Below are 20,993 nucleotides of genomic sequence, written 5' to 3' on the forward strand. Positions count from 1 at the left end.
AGCAACCATGAATAACGACCAATTCCGAAAGTTGATGCTGGCCAAGTCGGGCAAGGCGTCAAAGGATGGCACTTCAACTAAAGGCGCGAGCTCCGGCGTGAACACGGGCTCCTTGGGATCTCGGCAGCGAAGCAGCATACCTATGACCCCGTAAGTCATAGCAGTTGGGGCTTGAAGTGAATATACTGACGCGCGATTCAAGGCGATCTTTAGGAGGTGCTCAGGCCGATTTCGCGAGACAGCTGGCTGAGCGCAACCAAGCTCTAAACCCTCCAAAGAAGTTTAAGACATCTGTACCAAAGGGTGTGAAACTGGGGGAAGGATACGTCGATAGATCGCAAGTTCGAGAGAGCGAAGAGGACGACCGAGAAGAGAGACTAAAGGCGTTGGAAAAAGCTTTCAAAGACGAAGAGATTGACCAGGCAACATACGAAAAGCTACGGTTTCAGATTGCAGGCGGAGATCTGGCAAGCACCCATCTAGTCAAGGGGCTTGATTTTAAACTGCTCGAAAGGATACGAAAAGGAGAGGATGTCTACGGAAATAAGGGGGCAGAAAAGGATAGCGCCGAAGAAGCACCCATAGAGGACGACGTGGATGACGAATTCGATCGACTCGAAGAACAAGACGTACAAGCCATTACGAAAGAAAAAGCGGAAAAGAAGAAGGGAACTCTTTCAACAGTGTCTCTGGCACCTGGGAAAAAGAGAACACGCGATCAAATTTTAGCAGAACTCAAGGCAGCCCGATTAGCAGCCCAGCAACAGCAAGAATCAGCCCTCGGAGACCGATTTAAAAAGATTGGAGCAAAACAGAAACCAGGAACCCGGATTGAGAGAGATAGTAAGGGCAGGGAAGTTTTAATCATTGTGGACGAAGATGGGCATGAGAAAAGGAAAGTCCGCAAGGTACAACCTGAAGAGGAGGATGCGCGGAACGGTCTTCTCATGCCAGATAAGAACGCCAAGCCATTGGGGATGGAGGTTCCTGAGCAATATCGGAAGAAAGAGGAACCAGAAGAAGATGATGGCGATGTCGATATTTTTGAGGATGCTGGCGATGATTACGATCCACTGGCCGGAATGGGGGAATCGGACTCTGAATCGGACGAAGAGGAGAAGAGCAGCAGCAACAACCAGGAGGCAATCAAAGAGGCAGACACCAACAAAGCTATGCCGCCTCCACCAAAGCCATCCGTTTCGCAACCAGAACGACGCAATTACTTCAAAGACTCAAGAACGGCGCTCATCTCCGAGGAAGCAAGCAGAGGGCCCTCCATGTCTGATCCGGCTATATTGGCAGCCATCAAGAAAGCAGCATCTCTTAGGCCCATTGAGCAAGATGCCGAAGATGATAAAGCAAAGGAGGAAGCCAAGGCACTGGAAGAACGGCGAAAGAAGCTTCTCCAGATGCAGAGCCGGGATGATGACGATATCGATATGGGCTTCGGCACCAGCAGGTTTGAAGATGAAGAAGACTTTGAAGATAAGAAAGTGAAGCTTTCGAGGTGGGGCGAAGACGCCGGGGAGGAAGGGTCTAGTAGGGGCGACAAGTCAAAGCGGAAGAGAGGGCCAAAGAAACGAAAGGGTGATGTCAACAGCGCAGCTGATGTGATGCGGGTCGTCGAGCAGCGCAAGAAGTCAGAGTAAAGTCCGCCTCGGGAGGCCGACAAGCCCAACTTTGTTTGCGCAATCGGCGGGCACAATATGCATTTCGATTCCCCAGAGTATCCATAACGGCTGGATAAACAAGCAATATACGTACTAGATACCCCCAGTTATTCTTCAGCTCCGGACAATTCGACTATCCATCGCGGAGCTCCGCGCTGCTGTCAAGACTCTAGCCAGACTGTGATGAGGCACTGGTCATCACGTGTAGCTCCGGACGCCGACGATTTCCAGACACCTTGAAGTTCCCTCAGTATGGATACCGGCGCCCCAGTTTAACCTCTTTCATTATTAAATTCCAGACGCCAATGACACAGACTTTCGGTTCCTGGCGATGCTAGTCTTGTTAGTAGTATCAAGCGTGAATGAGGGGTCAGCCAAAGGGAGCCTCGTTGCATGGATTCCCCCACTCTAGGGCCCTGCGACTGCGGAGAAAAGAGAAAAAAAAGAAGCGGGTTCCCTGGAGCAGCGAATTGGTAGCAGCTTGTTTGGCCTGTTCAAGGCTCGCCGTCAACCGAAAGCGCGGTGGCTGATTTCTCGAATTCATCATCTGGGGCTGTGGATGTCCTCGATTACGGAATGTGAACGCCTGCCTCAGTTCCAAGTCTTTCTGTGCGCCCTTCCACTACCTTGAAATTACGTATAAAGAGAGGCTTTAAGATACCGTAAACTTTCTCCTTCTCATTGAGAACGTATCTCGTCTCCCGTTTGGTGCCATCTACTGTCTATTCTAAGCCCCTCTCCCTTGCACTAAGCATGTCGTCCGATCAAGTGCCTGTTTGGCTGGATTGCGATCCGGGCCACGATGTGAGTTTCCCGGCATGTATTGAGCCCAGACGCAAGTCTTATGCAGAGTCGCATTGCATGAGGCGCTTCGGTGGCCGAACTTTGTCGGAGACGTACGAGCTAACTGGATATTCTCCGCATAAGGACGCATTTGCCATTTTGCTGGCAGCTCACCACCCCAGAATCAACCTGCTGGGCATCTCGACAGTCTTTGGAAATGCTTCCCTCGAGTATGTGCTATGGGCGAAGAGCGAGAGCCTTCTGGCTTGATGCTTGCTACTGCTACCCCAATAAGCCGAGGCACTCGCAACTGACATTGAAATTCTACCAGACACACGACACACAACGCCGCTTCCATTCTGACGGCCTTTGGCAAGCACAATGATATTCCCCTATACGTCGGCCTCAACAAAGCCCTCGAGCGACCTGCTCTCCACGCGCCAACCGACATTCACGGCGAAAGTGGTCTTGACGGCACCGAGTTGCTCCCCGTTCCGAAATGCTCGCCGAAGCCCGAGCCGGCCATCGACGCCATGGCCGCCGCTCTCAAGGCCCAGCCGGCCGGCACAGCCTGGATCGTAGCCACCGGCACAGTGACCAACGTCGGCGCTCTATTCCGCAAGTATCCGGAGCTCGTCGCACACATCAAGGGCCTGAGCATCATGGGCGGCTCCATCGGAGGGGGCTTCTCCGACGCACCGCTGGGCAAGGTTGACGGCAAGGAGCGCATCGGCAACACGACCCCCTATGCCGAGTTCAACATCTTTGTCGACCCGGAGGCCGCGGCCGAGATGTTCCACAACAAGGAGATTGCCAAGAAGATGTTCATGGTGCCGTTGGATCTGAGCCACCAGGTCTTGGCGACGGAGAAGGTCAGGGATCTGCTGCTGTACGGCAAGGATGGCGAGAAGACTGGTACTGGCAAGACGACGCTGCGGACAATGCTCGTCGAGCTGCTCTACTTCTTCGCCAAGACATATGCGTAAGTTTTTGTTTCCCTTCCTTCCCGTAGACGATTGGTTGTTGTTGACAAATTACGACAGCGACGTCTTTGGCATCACCGCCGGCCCGCCCCTCCACGATCCTCTCGCCATGCTCGCCGTTCTGCTTGGCACTCCCGACGAGATCGCCATTTACGACTGGGATGAGAAGAAGAGCCAGGGGCCTAAACACAACGAGCGCTTTGATGTTACCGTCATCACCGAGGGTACGATCGAGGAGGCCAAGCGCGGAGAGAAGCAGACAGGCAGGACGGTCGCCAAGGAGGCGCCTGTAGGAGAGGGCGGCGTGATTATACCCAGAGGAGTGGACGTGGACCGGTTCTGGCAGGTGATTGAGGAGTGCATTGAGAGGGCGGACGAGACGAACCGTAACCTGAGCAACTAAAGAATTGCATGGGTTGCTTTGTATTTTCTTATATCAGGCATCTTATTCTGTTTTTTTGCATTGGGATATAAAAGGATAGATAAATCTTTTTTTCATGGTTGTGGCCATTACATTAGTTAGATAGTCTAGACACATTCTATTCATACAGACAAAGAATTAATGGTACACGGCTAAATCAAATCGACGCTTCCTTTTCATCTTTATCAAAGCTCATTAGAAGCTTCAAGCTTCGTTCATACGTCCATAGCGTTATTGCGCTCGAGGGAGCAGCTTTCACCAAGCTGATTGGGAGACCCTTGTACAGGCCTCGCAGGCCCTCTGTTCGGTATATTGACCGGATACCTCGTACCGCGGAGGTGTAGATGGGAATGTCGTTGTACACATACTTGCTCCGGGTGGGACCCTGAACCTGGATGCGCTTGCGGACGAGATCGAGCGGGAAGACGGCCGTTTTAGCAACGACACTGGCGACGATGCCGGCCGTGGCATCGCCGCTGCCCCAGGGGAGATGGAGGTGGCCAAGCTGAAGCCGCAAGCCTTCGTAGGAGGCGAAGAAGATGCCCATAAAGGGGATGATCTGGCCCAGGGCGGGCCCCAGGCCGCGGAAGAAGCCCTTGGGTCCCTCGTCACGATAAATGTCCCACAGCGCACCGCGCAGAGACGAGTAGACGCGATGTCTCCCCTGAGCAGCGAACCGCGTCCTCAGCAGGTCCAGAGGGTACGTAGCCCCCGTGGCCGCAGCCCCGGAGACGGCGCCGGCGACAAACGTCTCTGCCGAGTCGGGCATGCGTGTGGGCAGCGCGGTCTGCAGGAAGACGGTGGTGGAGCGGTACGTGGTGAACTGGACGGCCGAGTAGCACACGTACATCAGCTCGGCGGGCACGTTGCCCTTCCACAGGCCCGTGAGCCCTTCATGCCTGAGGATGTGCTTGATGGTGCGGACGGTGCCGCGGTAGGCGGGTGCTTCGCGCAAGGGGGCCAAGGGGTCGGAGAGCGAGTACGGCTGGAGCTGGAGGCGGATCTTGACGACGTCAAGGGGGGCGACGATGAATCTAGCAGTGGAGCAAAACAAATTTGAATTAGCCACACCCGGGACAGATTATGCAGGACAGGCGTGTGTGTGTGATACTATCTGTTTTCGGAGAGCGAAGTTGTGTTTATTTCGGAGAGCGGACTTTGGCTTACCGAGAGACGAGGCCAGCTATGGCGCCGGCTGACACGACTTGGAGTTTGGAACCCTGTTTGGAAGAGAAAAGAAGAAGGATTAGTATTTGGATTGGCTACTTTTGTGTTTGCGCTATAAAGGAGAAGTATGACGAACCTCATCTTTGAGGTGGCCGCCTCGGGGCGACATGCAGGAGTTTGCGCTTCAGGTTGGGTTGTCGTTGCGCAGGATTCACTCCGGAGATTTGCCTTATCGAAACTGTAGGGAGATACGAGGATAGAAGATAGAAATGACTAGATAGGTTCGATGCTGGTTGGGAGCTCTGTCTTTGCGGCGATGACGGCTCAATGTTATTTTTTGCGATGCGATTGTGTTGGTGCGGTTATGCGATAACCACGCCTAGGTAGGCGATAAGTTTTCGAGCTTGGCCCTTGGAATGATAAGGGAGATCGGAGCCGACGGAATGCGCGTTTGAGCGGGATGCAGGCAATGGCAGCCGTTCGGAGCGAGATGGAGCAGTTTTTGGAAAGGGGGATGTTGCTGGAGATTTGATCAATTTCCTGAGTTTGTTGTCGTTGTTTCAAGATTATGGTGATGACAGCATTACTATTATTCCCCAGGTAATTTTTTTTTTCATAAGGTTTTTTGGCTGGCCATTGTTTGTGACGCCATTGGCGTGGTGCTGGATTGAGAGCGTGCCGATGACATCAATTACAGGTACGGGGATCAGGTACAAAGTACTTTGCGCCTAATGCCGTAGACGGCACCAAACAAGTGGCTCCCATTTCAAGATGGTGAGCTGAAGAAGCTGATGATGCCAAATAAGGAGAAAGAGCTGATATTGCTATTATTTCTACGACCTAATATGTAGTCAAATTCGAATTGAGTTGATCCAAGCTTGGTCATTGTGCATGCAGAGCAGTAAGCTTGCATTTCACTCGACAAGGGTATAGACCAAGATAAACCCAAAAGGATCTGTGCACTTCAAAGGCTCCGATGCGGAACCCCCGTATTACTGTTAACGACGATAGGGAATATTAGTGTTCGTAAAAGGCATTGGACGGTGTTACAGTACGAGCATGTATGTAATAATATAGTCCAAGTCTTACTCTTGCGATGCCGGAGCGCCGAAGTATACCGGTTCGGCGCTTTTTCCCCATGCATCTTCGGCGGACAGAAGGAAGCGCATCCATACAAGTCAGATATATTTCCCAGGGTGGGACCTCCAATGGAATCTATCTAGCATGTGAAGAAATAAAGACCAGACGGCACAGATGAAAGAGTTCCAGTGAGGCTCGAGCAGGGGGTCGCTGATCCTTGCACCGAACGTGCTTTTCCCGGCAGGTGGATATGAGGGAACTGAGCGTAGAGGCTTCGGATGCTACTCCGTACAGTCTCGTACCTGTCGACATGAAGCATCGACATGGTGCAAGGGCACAGTCAGCAGCAGCACCAGCCCCTTGCAATATAATCGGTGCTGCTGCATGCTTGGCTTCAGTATCAGGACAGAATAGGAAAAGAGAGAGACATACAGACAGAAAAGAGCAGTGAGAAAAGACGGTGTACTTGCGGTATGACAGCTGCCCAAGCAATTTGCCGTGATCCCCTCGCTGCCGCAGTTACACACCAGACTCATTACACGATGGAGTACTCCATACTATCCACCTCGCAACGACTCCGTCACAAGTCCCGCCAATCCCACATTCACATTACCAACGCTGCCTCTCCCAAGCTCCGGCAATAAAACGTTACCCCAAACCTCCCCCACTGACCACTAACGCCCAGCCCAGCCCAGCGCTGGCAATTCCCTTGTGACACTGGAACTGAATAATCGCTCTCCTCTTCCTTTCCCCCGGAGAGCCACAGTCGCTGCGAACTGCTCCACCTATTGGTCGGCTGCACGCTATAACGCTATGTCTGCAGTCGGTACCTGGACTGGGGGGTGCCGCGTACCGGCTACTGCGCCGCTGCGCGAATTTTACGGGTTACCCGAAGGTATTTGGAACCTGAGTGCAACGCTGCCTCCGTCCGGGGAGCTACCCTCCAGGTACTTGCGACCGCCCGAATAAGTCTGGACTGGGTCTGTTCGGGGTGCCCTGGCCAAGCCTCCACGATGCCTGGGAAGGCACTTCCATGGAACCAAGTTGCATCTGGTTTTCATGTGTACTCAATATTAACGTCACTCACCCGCACACACTCTTTTTCTCTCCTCTTTTCTCTTTTCTCTGTCCCGTCCTCTATCCTCTGTGCTCTATCTTGAACATCATCATCTCCGTCTTTCCCCTCTCCGAGACACGGTGCTTTTACCCTTTTGCACAACCTGAATCATATCCACTACGTAGCTGGACGCCTGAGCCGTGCATGTGACGCTTGCCACACAAAATTCCAGACCTCAGGAACCAAACCACCACAACCTCTTAGGGCCGAACTCTACCTATCTTTTGCCCAAGCATTCCTCTCGCCTCTTCGGCAAATACAATAACCAAGTCAAAAGAAGTTCTGAGACACTCATCAGAACCAAGACTTGCCCTCTTGGAATTGATCTCTTCCATCAGTATTAAGGTCGCCTGCCTGCCATGAGCGGAACCGTTACTTCTCCAGATCTCGCCAACTTGCTGGCCCCAATCCTTCCAGCACTCCCTGCGGCTGCTATATCGACCGAGCCAGCTGTGGGCATCCTGCCGCTACTCTCGCCCATCCTGAGGCAGCGAGTGAACCTATTCTCCTCTTCAAGCACAGAGCCATGGATTAAGCTGCTGTGCTACGACACAACCAAGGCTGCAAAGCTGGCCGAGCTGGTACAGAATGGAAGCCTGGAACCTCATCCCGTCTCGGGAGAGGTCGAAGTTGACTGGAGCTACGATGCACAGTCAAGGTTCCGGAGGCTAGACCAAGAGACACTGCAGGCGTTGATCGTCTTGACCGAGATTGGCCTTGCATTTCAGCTGGTATACTGCGTCAACGATGCCGCAGGTGGCGGCGATGGATGGAGAGTTGGCGAGATTACTCTGGCAGACAAGGCCTCGCCCTTTTCGCAGTTTGGCGGCGTCCCAACCGTTGCAGAGGCAGAGGCCAAGTTTCAAGAAGCCAAAATCACCAGCCCCACCGTGACCTATAACAACGGGTCAACCACCAGCAGCGAAGACCTGATGGACGACGAGGACGACGATGGATACTGGGACCGGTACGATGCCACTCCCGCACGCACTCCCGCCAACAATCGCTCCCCGGTCCCTCGTACCGGTGCCAGTGCTGCTACTACCTCCGCCTCCGCAGCTCATCTGGGCACCTACAATGCCTCTGCTGTCATGGAGGATGACGACGACGACTATTATGCGCAGTACGACGACGTTCAGCCGGCCATGGACAACCACGATCCCGATGAAGAGGCTCAGCTGCGCGCTTTCGTCCAGCCCCCCCTTGGCCTCGGCCGCGCCAACAACGCTGCCGACTCCTTTATTGTCACAGACCCCAACGAAACCCGACGATCCTGGTCTTTTGACGATGCAGACAAAGCCAGCAACTCTGGCAGCATCAACAACCAAGCAAAGTCCGACCTCCCGTCCGCTCAAGAGCTTGCTCTCCTACACCCGCGCCCCGAATCAAGTGCCAGTTCTAACGGCTCGCATACCGTCGCCCGGCTCGAAGCCTCTGCTGGCAAGCAGGAGCAGAACGAGTTTGGCGTCAAGCAGCACGTTTCTCGCAGCATTCGCAGCTTGTTTCTGCTCGCTCGGTCGTCGGGCATTGAGCGAGAGGAGTTTGAGCGGCTGGTGCGGGAGGAGATGGACGTTTTGTCTTTTGTCCATGATTGAGGACTCGGACTGATCTATTACTTATATACCCCAAAAGCAATTGTGAAGTCGCGAATATTTGAACTTGGATTCGAAATGCATATGGTGGAGCAAATTGGATTATATGGAAGGTATATGAATGGACATTTGCGGGAGGCGAGAAGAGATGGAGCATGCATATGGGTGGGAACGCCAAAAAGCAGAATGTTTACATTTCTTTCTTGTTTAATGTTTTTTCTTGGATTCTTTTACCATTTTATGCTTGATTTTGGCATCACAGCGTATTGGCCGGAAGGGGGTTAGGGGGCCGGAAGCTGGGGACGGCGTTTATTTGGGATGGAATTTGAACACAAAGCAATTGGATTGGATTGCTACTGCATGAAAGTCGGAGTTGTCGAGCATACTGGATGCTTATCTGTTTTTACTTTCGGTCATATTTCTTATGGAAACAAACTTTGTCCCACATGTATCACATGTCAAGCCTTATCAAGGAGTATCACAAAAAGATATATTGTAATGAAGAAATCAATTTGCCAATAAGCTGATATATCCCCTTTTCCGTAGGGGGAAAAAACAAGTCTGCTGAAAGTTTTCCTTCTAAAGTGATTCGGAACCTGATCACCCGGATACCGCCGGCCACGGTCCATATCTTGCAATCTTTCCGCGGTATAATGTGTATGTAAAAACCGTCCCATGCTCATGCCCGTTTTTATTCCCAATGGGCCCCAAGAACGCCCAGCATCTTCGCCCTTGACAATAGCCCCAGATATCAAAAAGCAAAAACAAAAATGATTGGGGGAATTGTGTTCATTTTCAAGAAAGAAAAAGGAAAAAAAGGAAAAAGGAAAAAGAAAAGCTGAGGGAAAGAAAAAAGAGTGGCGTGTAATAATGTATACGGATATCCAACAAAACGCCCTTTTCCCTCGCACTAGCCATGTCGAAAACTCGTCTTTTTTTTATAACTTGGCTATGTTATAACCAAGTTACTCAGCGCCATCCTCGCCATGTCAAGCATACGCATGCAGTGCCTGTCTTCGCGCGGGCAGGGCTTCGGCGGGCCCGACATGAGGAAATAAGGAGACGACGAAATAATATGATGTTGGTTGGACTGCATAAGAGCATCCGCAATGTCGTGCCTCCTTTGATTCTTCTCGTCAAGAAGCGTGACTACGTCCCTGAGTCCGCGGTGCACATTGACGTATGAGCATGAACTGCTGCAATCTAGCGAACTCGCCGCAGACGCCGTTCGGTTATTGAACCCGTAAACCTCAACCTTCAAGATTGCTCGCATAGTGGTCCGCCAAGTATCTGGCTCCAGAAATCTGTTGTTGTAACTCCTGAGCAATTCGCAGTCGGGAGAGTTGCCGGCACTGTCTTCGGCGGCTACTCTTGTCCATATTCCACCAACATCTTTGTAGCTAAAGTAGAGCATCTGATTCTCCTGCTTGGCACGCTCCGTGTCTCTGTCCACCATTTCCAAAATCGAGGCATAGGCGTTGCAGGCGGAGGGAACAAGAGCTCCAAGGCACATCATACTTTGGAAACGCGAGATGGGCGGTGGTTTGGAGAGATCGAACATATCCTGGTAACATTGAGCACAGTTGAGGGTATCGTGCGCAATTTTGGTAGCCTCGCGGGCGACACGCATGGCAGACAAGACATCGGACGGAAGGCGATTCAGGGAGCCCAGCGCCATGGAGAGCGAGGTGAGGCAGTCGCAGGAGCTGGTAGGATGTGGCCTCGCTTGTCCCAGTTCCGGCGACGTCGTGTCTGTGCCAGTCGAGCCCAACGGTTCAAAGCAATTGGAGGAGTGTGTGCTGGGACTAGGCTCGCTGGGTGTCGGAGGCTGTAGATATTGAGAAACCATGTATCTCTGTAGAGACTCGTTGAGGTCTTTGGACATGGTGTCTGTCTCGTCAAAGCTGATACCCTCGAGCGGATCAGCCTGGCCCATGTTCATAACAGGCATCCCCATACCATCAAACAGCCCTTGACTGTCTCGAGAGAAGTAGGAATATGCTGCATTGTCGTCCATCCCAAACAGATAAGAATTGCTTGAGTCATAGTCAGGCAGCAGATCAAGGTAAGAGGTGTCCGATGGCAGAGACTGGCTCAGGAGGTCCAGAGCATGGTCTGTCAGCTCGGTCGACGGCAGAGGCTGTTGGTGGTGATTATGATGGTGAGCAGTGGCATTGTGTAGGTGGTGTTGATGATGATGATGATGATTATGTTGATGGTGTTGATGGTGGTGGTGATGGCCTGCATCGCCATACGAAGCAGTTGCCACGACATCACCCTCAGCCAGGAGAGAAGACGAATGAGAAACCGTGGTTGGAACTGAGGCCGGAGGGAGGGGAACAGCAGCAGGTGGAGCGACAGAAGCAATGGAAGAAGCAGGAGCAGAGCCCAACAAGGACGCCGACTGAGCAGCGGTCACAGGCACGGATGTAGAAACAGTAGATGAAGCCGTGTTCTCTGGGGGATGTCGTCGCTTTCGGGGACGACCCATGGGCTTCTGGGGTGAGTAGACGCAGTTGATGCCCTCTTTCTGGCAGCGCAGGCAGCCACCGGGCTCCTTGGAGCAAGCGATCTTGCGGAAACCTAGACAACAGACTACAATCAGAATCAAAGTCTCCGGAACCCTTGGCCCGCTTCCCAAGCCCGCGGACTCGGGAGCGTGCACATTTTCTCACGGGGACTCACGGCACTCGTCGCAGGCCCGATGCTTCTGTGGGCCAGCCGGCGCGGCCAGGGCATTTCCGGGAGCCATGGCCGGGACGTCGACAGCGGGAATGCGAGTCGAGTACAAGGCGCGTACGAAGTACAAGGACGCAGTACGACTCCGGCTCAGTGGGAGATTCTGCGACTGGGAGCTGATAGGCAGGGCTTAGGCAGAGGGGGGGAGAGAATCGCAGGCCGTTGACTTGTCGGGGTTCCAAAAGTCTCCGAGAAGGCTACGCAAAATTGCCGGTTGGGGCGCACGAAACAAAAGGCAGCATCAGGAATAAGCAGCAGAGGCAAGGAATAGGAGCTGCGCGCACGGCGTGGCAGCACACATTGGCTCAGCAGCAGCGCATTTCGCACAGAGGATTTTCGATGCAGGTGGGAGAAACAAGTGAGGCTGCGAGGAGGCCAGACCACATGGAAGAGTCAAGGCTGGGACCAACGGCAGAACTGGGAATCCCACCCAGGCCTTACCTTATCAATTATCAACATGACCCAGATCCTCGTCTTATCCACAAGGTACCCGCGCAGCTGGGGTGACATCCAGGCGACAGGACCTGCAAGTAGCTGGAATGCCGCGGACCAACGAGCATCTGTGCTGTGCTGGGCTGGGCTGCTGCTGCCTCGCTCGGGGAACCTGGATGGCCCAGAATGCGCACCAAGCGCCAAGGTACCGAGCAAGTATTCCTTGCCTGGCAATACCCAACCAACTGACTGGCCAGCCTTGGTTTGTCAGCGGAATATCGAATCACAGGAAGAGCGACGAAACTTGCTTGGGCTCCGGCCAGCCAGAAGAGGCCAGAGGTTTTGCGGGCGGAATTACGGAGACGTCGGAGACGGTGCAGCGGTCAAGGCCGAGAAGTTCTGAGCATCAAAATTACATAACCTAGGGCAAGAAGCTGGTCGCTAAACAGTAGGCATTTATAAGCGCTATAGTGTACACCTACTCCGTACAGTAATTATTGGAAGTGTCAGAAACCATGATTACCTGACAGGGCTGCTGGAGGATGGGAGGGTAGCACGCTTGGGACGGTTCAGGAAAAAGGTAGGGCCATGGGGGCGTGTTGGTTCCGCATTCAATGGTTAATTCAGACCCATAAATGCGGCGGATGAGCGACCCGGGGATGGTACAGTGTTGGCGTTGTGTTTGGTAGGGCAGAGCTACTGCTAGATGAGGTCTAACGGCTACCTAGTCTGGGTTGGAGGTGGGGAGACGAGATGGTGGTTGATGATGTCGGGGGTTTCCACAGAGGCGATATACACATTGCATCCCGCCGGAGCTTTGTGGGATAGTGCTGTGGGTTGAGAGTAGCAGGATAGAATATATGCATATCATTCATTAAGAAAGACTTGATGCCAAAACGATGTACGATGCTGGGCATTCAGTCACTTTCCAGACTTCGGAGGTTTGCGCGCGTTACGTTGGGGCTGCCTTCAGCCTTGAGATGTCATCCATCGTCAACCTTGTCCTGCTCCACAGCATCTGTCGACCCGGCTGTTGGTTATATTCGGCAATACTGATAGCTCAACGGCATGTACTTTATGTCATCAAACTGTTGCTATCCGAAGTAGTCAACAGAACTGAGATATATACCAAAACGCAGTTGTCATCATTGGCAAACAACACCTTGTTTCTATATGGGATATATGGGTCATGTGCCATCTCTGAGTCTCTGCGACATGCCTTGACAATGAACAATTAATCCAATCCAGTTTTTCAACACATAAGCATACGAGGATGCTAACTAGAAAGAATCTTAGTTGAAATCGGCACTCTGCATGACACTCTGCTGCCATCCGATACTAAATCTCCCATCTCCCCAACATTCGCCTATCAGCAGCATCGCTAACATCGCACAGACAACACCCACCCGTGCCACCTGTCAGCTCCAGCTGCTTATACCTACTGTACTCCGTCAGAGGCCTTTATAAGCTACAATACAAACAATCTCTTGCAACTCGGACGTGGGGTAGTAGTGAACCTGCTCCCCTCCCAAGGGAGAGAGTGAGTGCCGCAGCTGTCAACTGCTCAGAAATGCTTGCTAACAATGTCAACAGCCCGGGTGCAAATCCCGGCGTTCGAAATGCGAATGCGCCTTCTTTTTTGGTGTTTTTTTATATCCTTTTCTTTTTTGCTTGGTATTTGAGCCACCAGGCACTTGAGAGAGTGGTTGATGAATCATGGATGACAACTCTATGATCTCTAGCATGCCTCCACTAGCCTGAATTGGTATCAGATACTGCTAGCAGATTATAGCATATATGGAATGGCTGATCTAGTGGTATTCTAGCGTATGTATTTCTTTTGCCTCTTTGTTGTCAGCATTACCGTAGTTGTTGCTCCAGAAGCTGTATCGTGGAGACAGATCGACGTTGACGTTGTCCACCAATACAGTACAACTCAACCAACTCGTTGCTACATTGATAATTGCCAAGGAATAAACTGATATCAAGCTTAATTCAGAAAAAGAAATGCTCTACAATACCGATACACGGCTTTCGAGTATATCCCAGAGGGCTTTCAAACAAAAGTGAAAAAGTGAAAAATCAAGGGTCGCTGCAGGGTAGCATCTCAGAGGGGGAGATTTAGCTCGTACAGGGATCATGCTTCTCCAACTCCAGACAAACAATCACTTCTCACCAAGATCGATGATTAGCGTCGCCACCCTTGTAGCTCCATTGCCGAATGCCTGCTTTAATTTCCAAATGCTGCAGACCTTTCTCCCGATAGGTCGATATCCTCCGTGTTGTCCAGCAGCTTCATATACGATTGCCAGGTGCACTCTTCCTTAGCGACGCCACGAGAATTCGGAGAAAACAAGGCGACTGAACCTGTCACCAGACCGCCTGTCTCTGCTTAACCAGCCACTAAGACCCAGAAGTCGCATGGCTTGAGCAAACATAACAACGTGGTCGGGTCTAAAGTCTCACATGCGGCTGGGCTGAAGCAACTCGTGTTTTTGCGCATCATGATCAAGGCCAGGCGGACGCCCATCGGCTGACCAGAGACGAACTGCTCATTGGTGTCATTTGCGCTGCATTCACTACACGACACATTCGGAAGAGAAAAGAAAAAGGATATAGATAAAGGAAGCAACTGGGAACCAAAAACACGCCATGGAGCCGCCAAATATCGACGACATCGTGGCCAAAATGCCCATCCAAGGCCTAAGCTACGGTGTCCGGACCGCGTACGGCGACACCTTCAGGCTCGCCGTCGCCAACGGCACCGCGAAGCCCCTGCTTTTACCCTGGTGTTTGCTTGGCCCGTTCATTGTACCAGCACTGTGGTTGGCTGTTCCGCATAAGCGCCGGATGTGGTTCTATCATACGCGATGGCTGGCAATGGCGTTTATCGTATGGTTCAATGTCTATCATTTGCGGTATGCTTCAAGCACGAATATGGCGTGCGCGTATGCGGCTGGGCTGGCAGCGACTTGGGGGACCGTCTTGAGCTTGAACCTGCTTATCTGGACGAGGCCGCAGTTTGACGCGGCTAGAGTGCTGAGGATTAAGAAAGATCCTGACTTGGTAAAGGTTGCAAGCGGTGAGGCGGACGACTGTCTTGGACAGGAGGCGGTGGACGCTGAAGTCACAGGCCATGACGGCCAGGGAGAGAGCATAAAAGCAAACGGAGATGGAAATGGAAATGAGCTTCGAACGCGAAAGAAGCTGCCGAAGAGCTTGAAATCACAGGCCAAGCAACAACAGGAGGAATTTGAGTACATCTGGGAGCCTTACCCAGAGGGAGGCTTTTTTGAGCGGCTGGCATGGTCCACGGATCTCATACTTAGCTTCCGATGCGCTGGTGAGTAGCATTCTTGACAGTTGATATTTGTTATGACAATGACTGACTAATTGGTCCATTTTGAAAGGTTGGAATTGGTCCGTCGCATCCCTCCCGCGGCCTACAATCCCCTCTCAAATCTCCCACGGTGACAAAGTCGACATGGACTCGATACCAACGGTCAGCAGAAGCGGATATAAGTGTTATCTAATACAGGCCGAGTTTGTTCGCGACCGTCTCATCAAAGTCGTCGTTCTCTACTTCGTTCTAGACTTCCTCTCCGTATACATGGTGAAAGACCCTTACTTCATCCTCGGGCCCGACCACCAAAATTACGTGCTTCCGCCTCACCTCCAAGGAATACCCCCGTGGCTTCTCCTCGCTTATAGGGAAGTCTTTTGTCTTGCTGGCGTGTACGCTGCTATTGAGGCCGTTTTTGCTGTGTCCGACCTGGCGCAGTACTGGATGGCCAACCGCTTCTATCCTTCTCGGGCAGTTTTGTTCCAGTTTGCTTCGACTTTTGGCTCTTTTGGACAGGTCCTCGACCGTGGTCTCGCCGGATGGTGGGGCAGCATGTGGCATCAGACGTTCCGCATGCAGTTTGCCGCTCCAGTAACATATCTCTTTCGAGAGGGATATTTGAGAAGAGGCACGCAGCTCGCTTCCCTGCTGGCTATTCTCATATCCTTTTTGCAGTCTGGGATCCTACATGCCTCGGGCAGCCTTACGTCCGTGCCAAAGACGAAGCCTTGGAGGGCACCAGTCTTCTTTCTTCTTCAGGCGACGGGCATTGTGCTCCAGCAATGCGTGGTGTGGCTCTTCGGGGCGTACTTGCCACGACCGCCGCGGGTTGTGTCTCGGACTGTAAATCTTCTCTTTGCGCTTGTGTGGCTGTACTTTACGGCGCCCCTTTTCATTGACGACCTTTCTTCGACGGGGCTGTGGCTGGTTGAGCCGGTTCCCGTATCGCTGTTTCGGTTTCTGGGATTTGGACATGAGGGAGATCACTGGTGGCGTTGGGATTGGGATCATTTGCCTAAGTTATACATTGGAGAGACGTGGTGGCAGACTGGAATAGCATTGTAGATGGCATGTATCATACTTTTTGGGTTCAATCTCCTCGTGGGAAGGCTTACATGGAACGGATAGATAAGATACTTGGATAGATGAACGTTGAATTTATGATTTGTATAATAGTGTATATAGCTCTTAATTAATCGCCTTTCTACATTTTACTAAAAGAAGTTTCGTAATTCATTTCGTCGTAGCAAGACGAGCAGTTTCCTCTTTCAACCATGCAATCACCTCGCCATACCCAGCCTGTCGTCGACTCAACACTTGCAGAAACGCAGAATACCCGGTGCTTGAAGCTGTTAGCCCACATATCACCGGCTATAGAACTTTCAAACTTACGCAATAACCTGCGCCTTGCGAATCTCGCAGGCATATTTCTCGAACCGCTTCTTCCTCCACTTACTCGTCAAGATTAGGAATGCGATGTCCACCACTTTTTTAATAGTCCCTGCGGTAAGAGAATAGTCAGCACCTAATAATCCTCCACTTAATGATTCGAAATACTCACCGATGATTAAATTCACTGAGAGTCGCGTAGACACAGACAAACATCGCAGATAAGCCCACATCTTGAGCGCAGTCTCGGAGAATGCGCCGCGCAAAGAACCAAGAACAGTATCGACCGAGTTGTGTTCCGTATCGAAAAACATGAGATGAGACTGGTATTTGAACGAGTCTATACACAGTTTCATTATGTCAGCGTGCTTAGAGAGTATATGTATGAGATGGGGAAGAGGGTAGTACTGACTGAGCACTTTACGCTGAAAATTCTGGCCTGGAGATCGTCCGAAATCAACGGTAATGGACGTTGATATATCTGTAATGGATGCGTATCGTCAGCTAGAACTCAAGATGCACCAGACCCGGCAGGTTTGCAAATGCTACCACGTACCAATATTCTTGTTCGGACGATGATCTTTTGTAATCTCCAAGGTTTTACAGTCGATAAAGGTGCCACAATAGGGAAACTTGTCATAACTGCCAAGTTTTCGCACGCTCTCGCCTTCAACATGCATGTCAAAGTTGACGAGCGTTTTGTCGTGGCCCACTTCTACGCCATACTCAGGAAGGCCCTGGTGCATAGTCTCGACGAACCGAATAGCCTTCTCTTTGTCTAACGTAATGAGCAAGAAATCATCAGTGAGCCTCAGCAGAAGGCAGTCTGGCCCGTCCAGAAAGTCCAGGTGCTGAGCTTCTAGGTCGGCGTAGAAGTAGTTGCACAAAAATGTTGACAAAATGGAACCTTGAGGGATGCCCTTTTTTTGTCGGTAGTATTTTTTTCCAATTTTGACAATGTTACGCCCGACATGTTCGGATAACAGAGCCAACAGGCTGCGTGTTTCGTGACTCTGGAAAGCCGCACTGTCGACGAAGACGGTATTCTTCTTCTTGCTTCCCATCCCGTTTTCCAGCCGGCTGAGAAACGAGGTCGGTTCACTCTGGGGTACGGCCGTGGAGTGCCATCGGCGAACGGGTTTGGATGGCCCGGCCCCTTCTGTGAGACCCAATCGCTCGCCTGGTTTCACCTCTGCATGCTTTGTTATGATGTACCGAGCTTGGCTGGGAACTGAGCGCATCAAGTTAAGAACCGACGACTGAGGTATTGTGTCAAAGGCAGCTTTAACGTCCAATTTAGCGAAATAGAAGTTGCGCTGGCTATTTGGCATCAAAGATTCCTTGAACGATTTAAGGCGCTCGTAAATGTCCCCAACAGCGAAAAGAGTTGATCCCAGCTTAGATGGATTCGTCAACTGCGTTTGGTCAGCCTCAGTTAAACCTACACGCACCATGTGCTTTCAAAAGGGGAAGAGAAAGAGCCTGCTCATAATACGTACCGTCTCAAACTTCAATGCAGCGTGGATGGGCTTGAGAACGGAGTTGATGCTGGGGCCAAGCCATCTGGAACCCTTCATTTGCCTGCGTCTGAGATTCATAATGGGACGTAGCTTGGTGCCCTTGGGCAATAACCTTAACTGACTGAAGCCTAGCCGCCTAGAATCTAGAATCCGCGTCGCTTCATTCAGCTTGACTTCTTCAAACATTCCTTCCCTGAGGCTCAACATCGATGGCTCTGCTACTAGCCTCCAAACGTCATGGCGAAAATAAAAAACTTGGGACCGATGTGTGTTAGAATCCGTAACGTAGAAATTGCTTCGAATCAGGGGTATCAAAAGCGAATCAAAAACATAATAAAGAAATTCGTGAAATATTTCATATCGTCTTTTTATATCCGTCGGGCTAGTTTTTTGCCCTTCGCAGGCGGGAGGAACCAGCCAAGCAAGCTCCGTGACCTAAATCTCTCATGAGCAAATATCACAAATTACGCCTTTCTTCAGGACTCTACCAACCTTGAAATCTTGTGCAATCTCATGTAGTGAAATCATTTCAAACCGCCGAAGCTTGATAAAATGGTCTACTTTGCGGAGAAACACAATTCTGTTATGGCAGTTCTTTTCACTACCCCAGAAGTTGTCTGGGATAATCTTTGAAAGTGCAGCTTGGCAGAAAGCCGATACGCAGGCGACGGGGCATGCCAGCTCCACGACGGATTTATACTCGGGGAGCACCGAAGTATCCGCATGATAGCGGCGTGCGTGCCGTTTGGCTTGAGATTCAGTGGCTTGGGTCGCTCGATCTGGAAGTGGAACTGGGTTGGTTGATGAGTCTAAAGTTTCAGTCTGCTTTTTCCTACCATGAGATCCATCGAGGAATGTTGGACAGTAGTGTCTGAGAAGCTCAAAGTAAGAACACCGGGCATGGAGAATCTGTAAACGCTGCACGAGGTCTCTGGTAGAGCCCCTTAGTCGTTTGGGCAACTTTGGTAACGATTTCTCAGGAAAGCCTTTACTGGCTCTCATTTTCTTGGCGATTTCATCTTCACGAAGGGTGTAATCGTGAAACTTTTGAGCTGTCTGATTCGCATCAATAGCAGAGGTGAAGACGTTGTGTAAGCCGAACTGGCGGGGGAAAATGTACATCATGAGTTTGATCGTATGTGCCTCGTTTTGCTGTCGAATATTGATCGACTTCTGGCTATCTGCATCAGCGCCAGAGACCTCTCTAGAATAGGGATGGCGATTTAACGCATCTACCCATGCTTAGCAATCATCTCCAAGGTTATATCAGTAAACAGTTTGACAAACGGATATGCTTGAACCCTGCTTGAACCAGGCCCTTTGTAGTTGTAGCCGGCTTTGCGTAGAAGATCCTACTGCGAACAATGGTAATGTCTGAGGGTTTGCGTATCTGAGGCTTCGACTTATGGCCCAGCGATATGGCATCCAGCTCGGATAGGGGGATACCTTACGGGCAATGGTCAGCAAAGAGTATACAAAGATCCTATAAGCATCTTCTACCTACCAGTAAGCTGAAGGTAGTTGTCGAGGCCTGCATCAACTTTGAGAAATACAGAGCACTCTGATAGCAGGTTGATCATTACTCTTTCACCGGCCTGGCCTAGGAGGGCCAAGAGCTGGGGCCATGGAGCCTCTCTAAGGGCCATGACATGGAAGTTGGGATAGAGGCTGAATAGTCCTGTTCCGGGGATAGTTGATCTAACGGGTTGATCGTCTCTGACATTTCTACGAAAGCCATCGCATAGGATGTGCTTGGGCCAAGGTCCTCTCTCTCTTGTAAACAGCCGCCAGATGACAAAATCAATAATCTACATTGGGATACTTAGCCTCGTTCGTGCTATTACTCGTAGTTGCAGTCGGGGAGACAGTGACAGACCTCAGATTGTTTGGCAATCGATGCAGCTATTCCGTTAGATATAGTCACATTTGATTCATCTGCTTTCTGGGAGAAGGACAGCCACTGCTGCCATGTAGCTTCCTCTGAGTCGGATTTTGTACTTGTCGAAGCACTGGTGCCAACCAAGGTTGAGTCAAGGACATGGACAAGCTGTTTCTCTATGGCACTGGCATCTACGCCGGATCCTAAGGCTGCAATCTTCTTCCGCCTAATCTTTGAGGTATCAGGAAGGCTGGACAGCACATGCTCCCTTAGTGTGCTTACGACGGGATAGTGCTGCAGCAGTAAATCTTTCTTCACGGGGGTTTGATGCTTGGATGAGGCAAGATTCTGGTTGCCTGGCGCGTCGTTTGTGCCGCGCTTCCTTTTCTTGCCTCGAGGCATCTCTTTCAGAATGACGTTGAGCTACAGTCGCGTCGCCGCGTCTGGCTGCATGTAGATAAATAGTAGCAGCATCAATGCACTAACATCATAGTCGTGGCTGAGGCTGTGGCTGGATGAAGTCGAACAAAGAGCAAGTGGGAGGTTAAGGTTCAATGTTGCTATCTTCAATCGGGCCTTACTAAGAGCTGAGAAATAGTTTCAACACTGCGCAGCGCTATCCGTCATTCACTATCAGGCACCGCACTAGCAGCGTGTCCAAAGTACCTGTACCGCTGTCAGGTTTAGGCATTTCCGTGCTAAAGGCTGTCCAACGGATTTGCCCTGGCAAGGGTCAACAAGGTTCTGCCGCGTCCGCGTCCGAGGATCGCGATCGCGATCGGAGAGGCAGAACGTGGACACCTGGTCGCTGTTACTAGCTGCCGACATTGAAATGAAGCAAGTTGAACTCGATGGATGCGAATCACGGCGAGAGGCGG

General features: G+C 51.3%; 7 protein-coding genes across 7 annotated transcripts; 4 read left to right on the top strand and 3 right to left on the bottom strand.

Annotated features, from left to right (window-relative positions):
* Positions 1-7: 7 nt before the first annotated feature.
* T069G_10777 (uncharacterized protein) lies at positions 8-1,649 on the top strand (the record flags this gene model as incomplete). The annotated part of the gene is made up of 2 exons (XM_056177987.1): positions 8-150; positions 203-1,649. 2 exons carry the CDS (start codon positions 8-10, stop codon positions 1,647-1,649), a joined length of 1,590 nt encoding a protein of 529 aa, XP_056024277.1.
* Positions 1,650-2,423: 774 nt separating this feature from the next.
* T069G_10778 (inosine-uridine preferring nucleoside hydrolase domain-containing protein) lies at positions 2,424-3,839 on the top strand (the record flags this gene model as incomplete). The annotated part of the gene is made up of 4 exons (XM_056177988.1): positions 2,424-2,474; positions 2,598-2,683; positions 2,785-3,435; positions 3,497-3,839. The coding sequence occupies 4 exons, from the start codon at positions 2,424-2,426 to the stop codon at positions 3,837-3,839; spliced, it is 1,131 nt and encodes a 376-aa protein (XP_056024278.1).
* A 175-nt stretch (positions 3,840-4,014) lies between these two features.
* Positions 4,015-5,193, bottom strand: T069G_10779 (mitochondrial carrier protein domain-containing protein; the record flags this gene model as incomplete). The annotated part of the gene is made up of 3 exons (XM_056177989.1): positions 4,015-4,891; positions 5,025-5,077; positions 5,161-5,193. The coding sequence occupies 3 exons, from the start codon at positions 5,191-5,193 to the stop codon at positions 4,015-4,017; spliced, it is 963 nt and encodes a 320-aa protein (XP_056024279.1).
* A 2,387-nt stretch (positions 5,194-7,580) lies between these two features.
* T069G_10780 (uncharacterized protein) lies at positions 7,581-8,816 on the top strand (the record flags this gene model as incomplete). The annotated part of the gene is made up of 1 exon (XM_056177990.1): positions 7,581-8,816. One exon carries the CDS (start codon positions 7,581-7,583, stop codon positions 8,814-8,816), a length of 1,236 nt encoding a protein of 411 aa, XP_056024280.1.
* A 946-nt stretch (positions 8,817-9,762) lies between these two features.
* Positions 9,763-11,565, bottom strand: T069G_10781 (fungal zn(2)-Cys(6) binuclear cluster domain-containing protein; the record flags this gene model as incomplete). Its single annotated transcript, XM_056177991.1, has 2 exons — positions 9,763-11,396; positions 11,499-11,565. 2 exons carry the CDS (start codon positions 11,563-11,565, stop codon positions 9,763-9,765), a joined length of 1,701 nt encoding a protein of 566 aa, XP_056024281.1.
* A 3,071-nt stretch (positions 11,566-14,636) lies between these two features.
* T069G_10782 (membrane bound o-acyl transferase family domain-containing protein) lies at positions 14,637-16,392 on the top strand (the record flags this gene model as incomplete). The annotated part of the gene is made up of 2 exons (XM_056177992.1): positions 14,637-15,327; positions 15,395-16,392. 2 exons carry the CDS (start codon positions 14,637-14,639, stop codon positions 16,390-16,392), a joined length of 1,689 nt encoding a protein of 562 aa, XP_056024282.1.
* A 168-nt stretch (positions 16,393-16,560) lies between these two features.
* On the bottom strand, positions 16,561-20,517 carry T069G_10783 (telomerase ribonucleoprotein complex - RNA binding domain-containing protein; the record flags this gene model as incomplete). Its single annotated transcript, XM_056177993.1, has 11 exons — positions 16,561-16,669; positions 16,720-16,828; positions 16,889-17,056; positions 17,129-17,197; positions 17,273-18,131; positions 18,216-18,671; positions 18,729-19,015; positions 19,073-19,468; positions 19,524-19,682; positions 19,741-20,044; positions 20,113-20,517. The coding sequence occupies 11 exons, from the start codon at positions 20,515-20,517 to the stop codon at positions 16,561-16,563; spliced, it is 3,321 nt and encodes a 1,106-aa protein (XP_056024283.1).
* Between the last annotated feature and the right edge of the window lie 476 nt (positions 20,518-20,993).

This window comes from Trichoderma breve (assembly GCF_028502605.1).
Source record: "Trichoderma breve strain T069 chromosome 7 map unlocalized scaffold00007, whole genome shotgun sequence".
Lineage (NCBI taxonomy): Eukaryota > Fungi > Ascomycota > Sordariomycetes > Hypocreales > Hypocreaceae > Trichoderma > Trichoderma breve.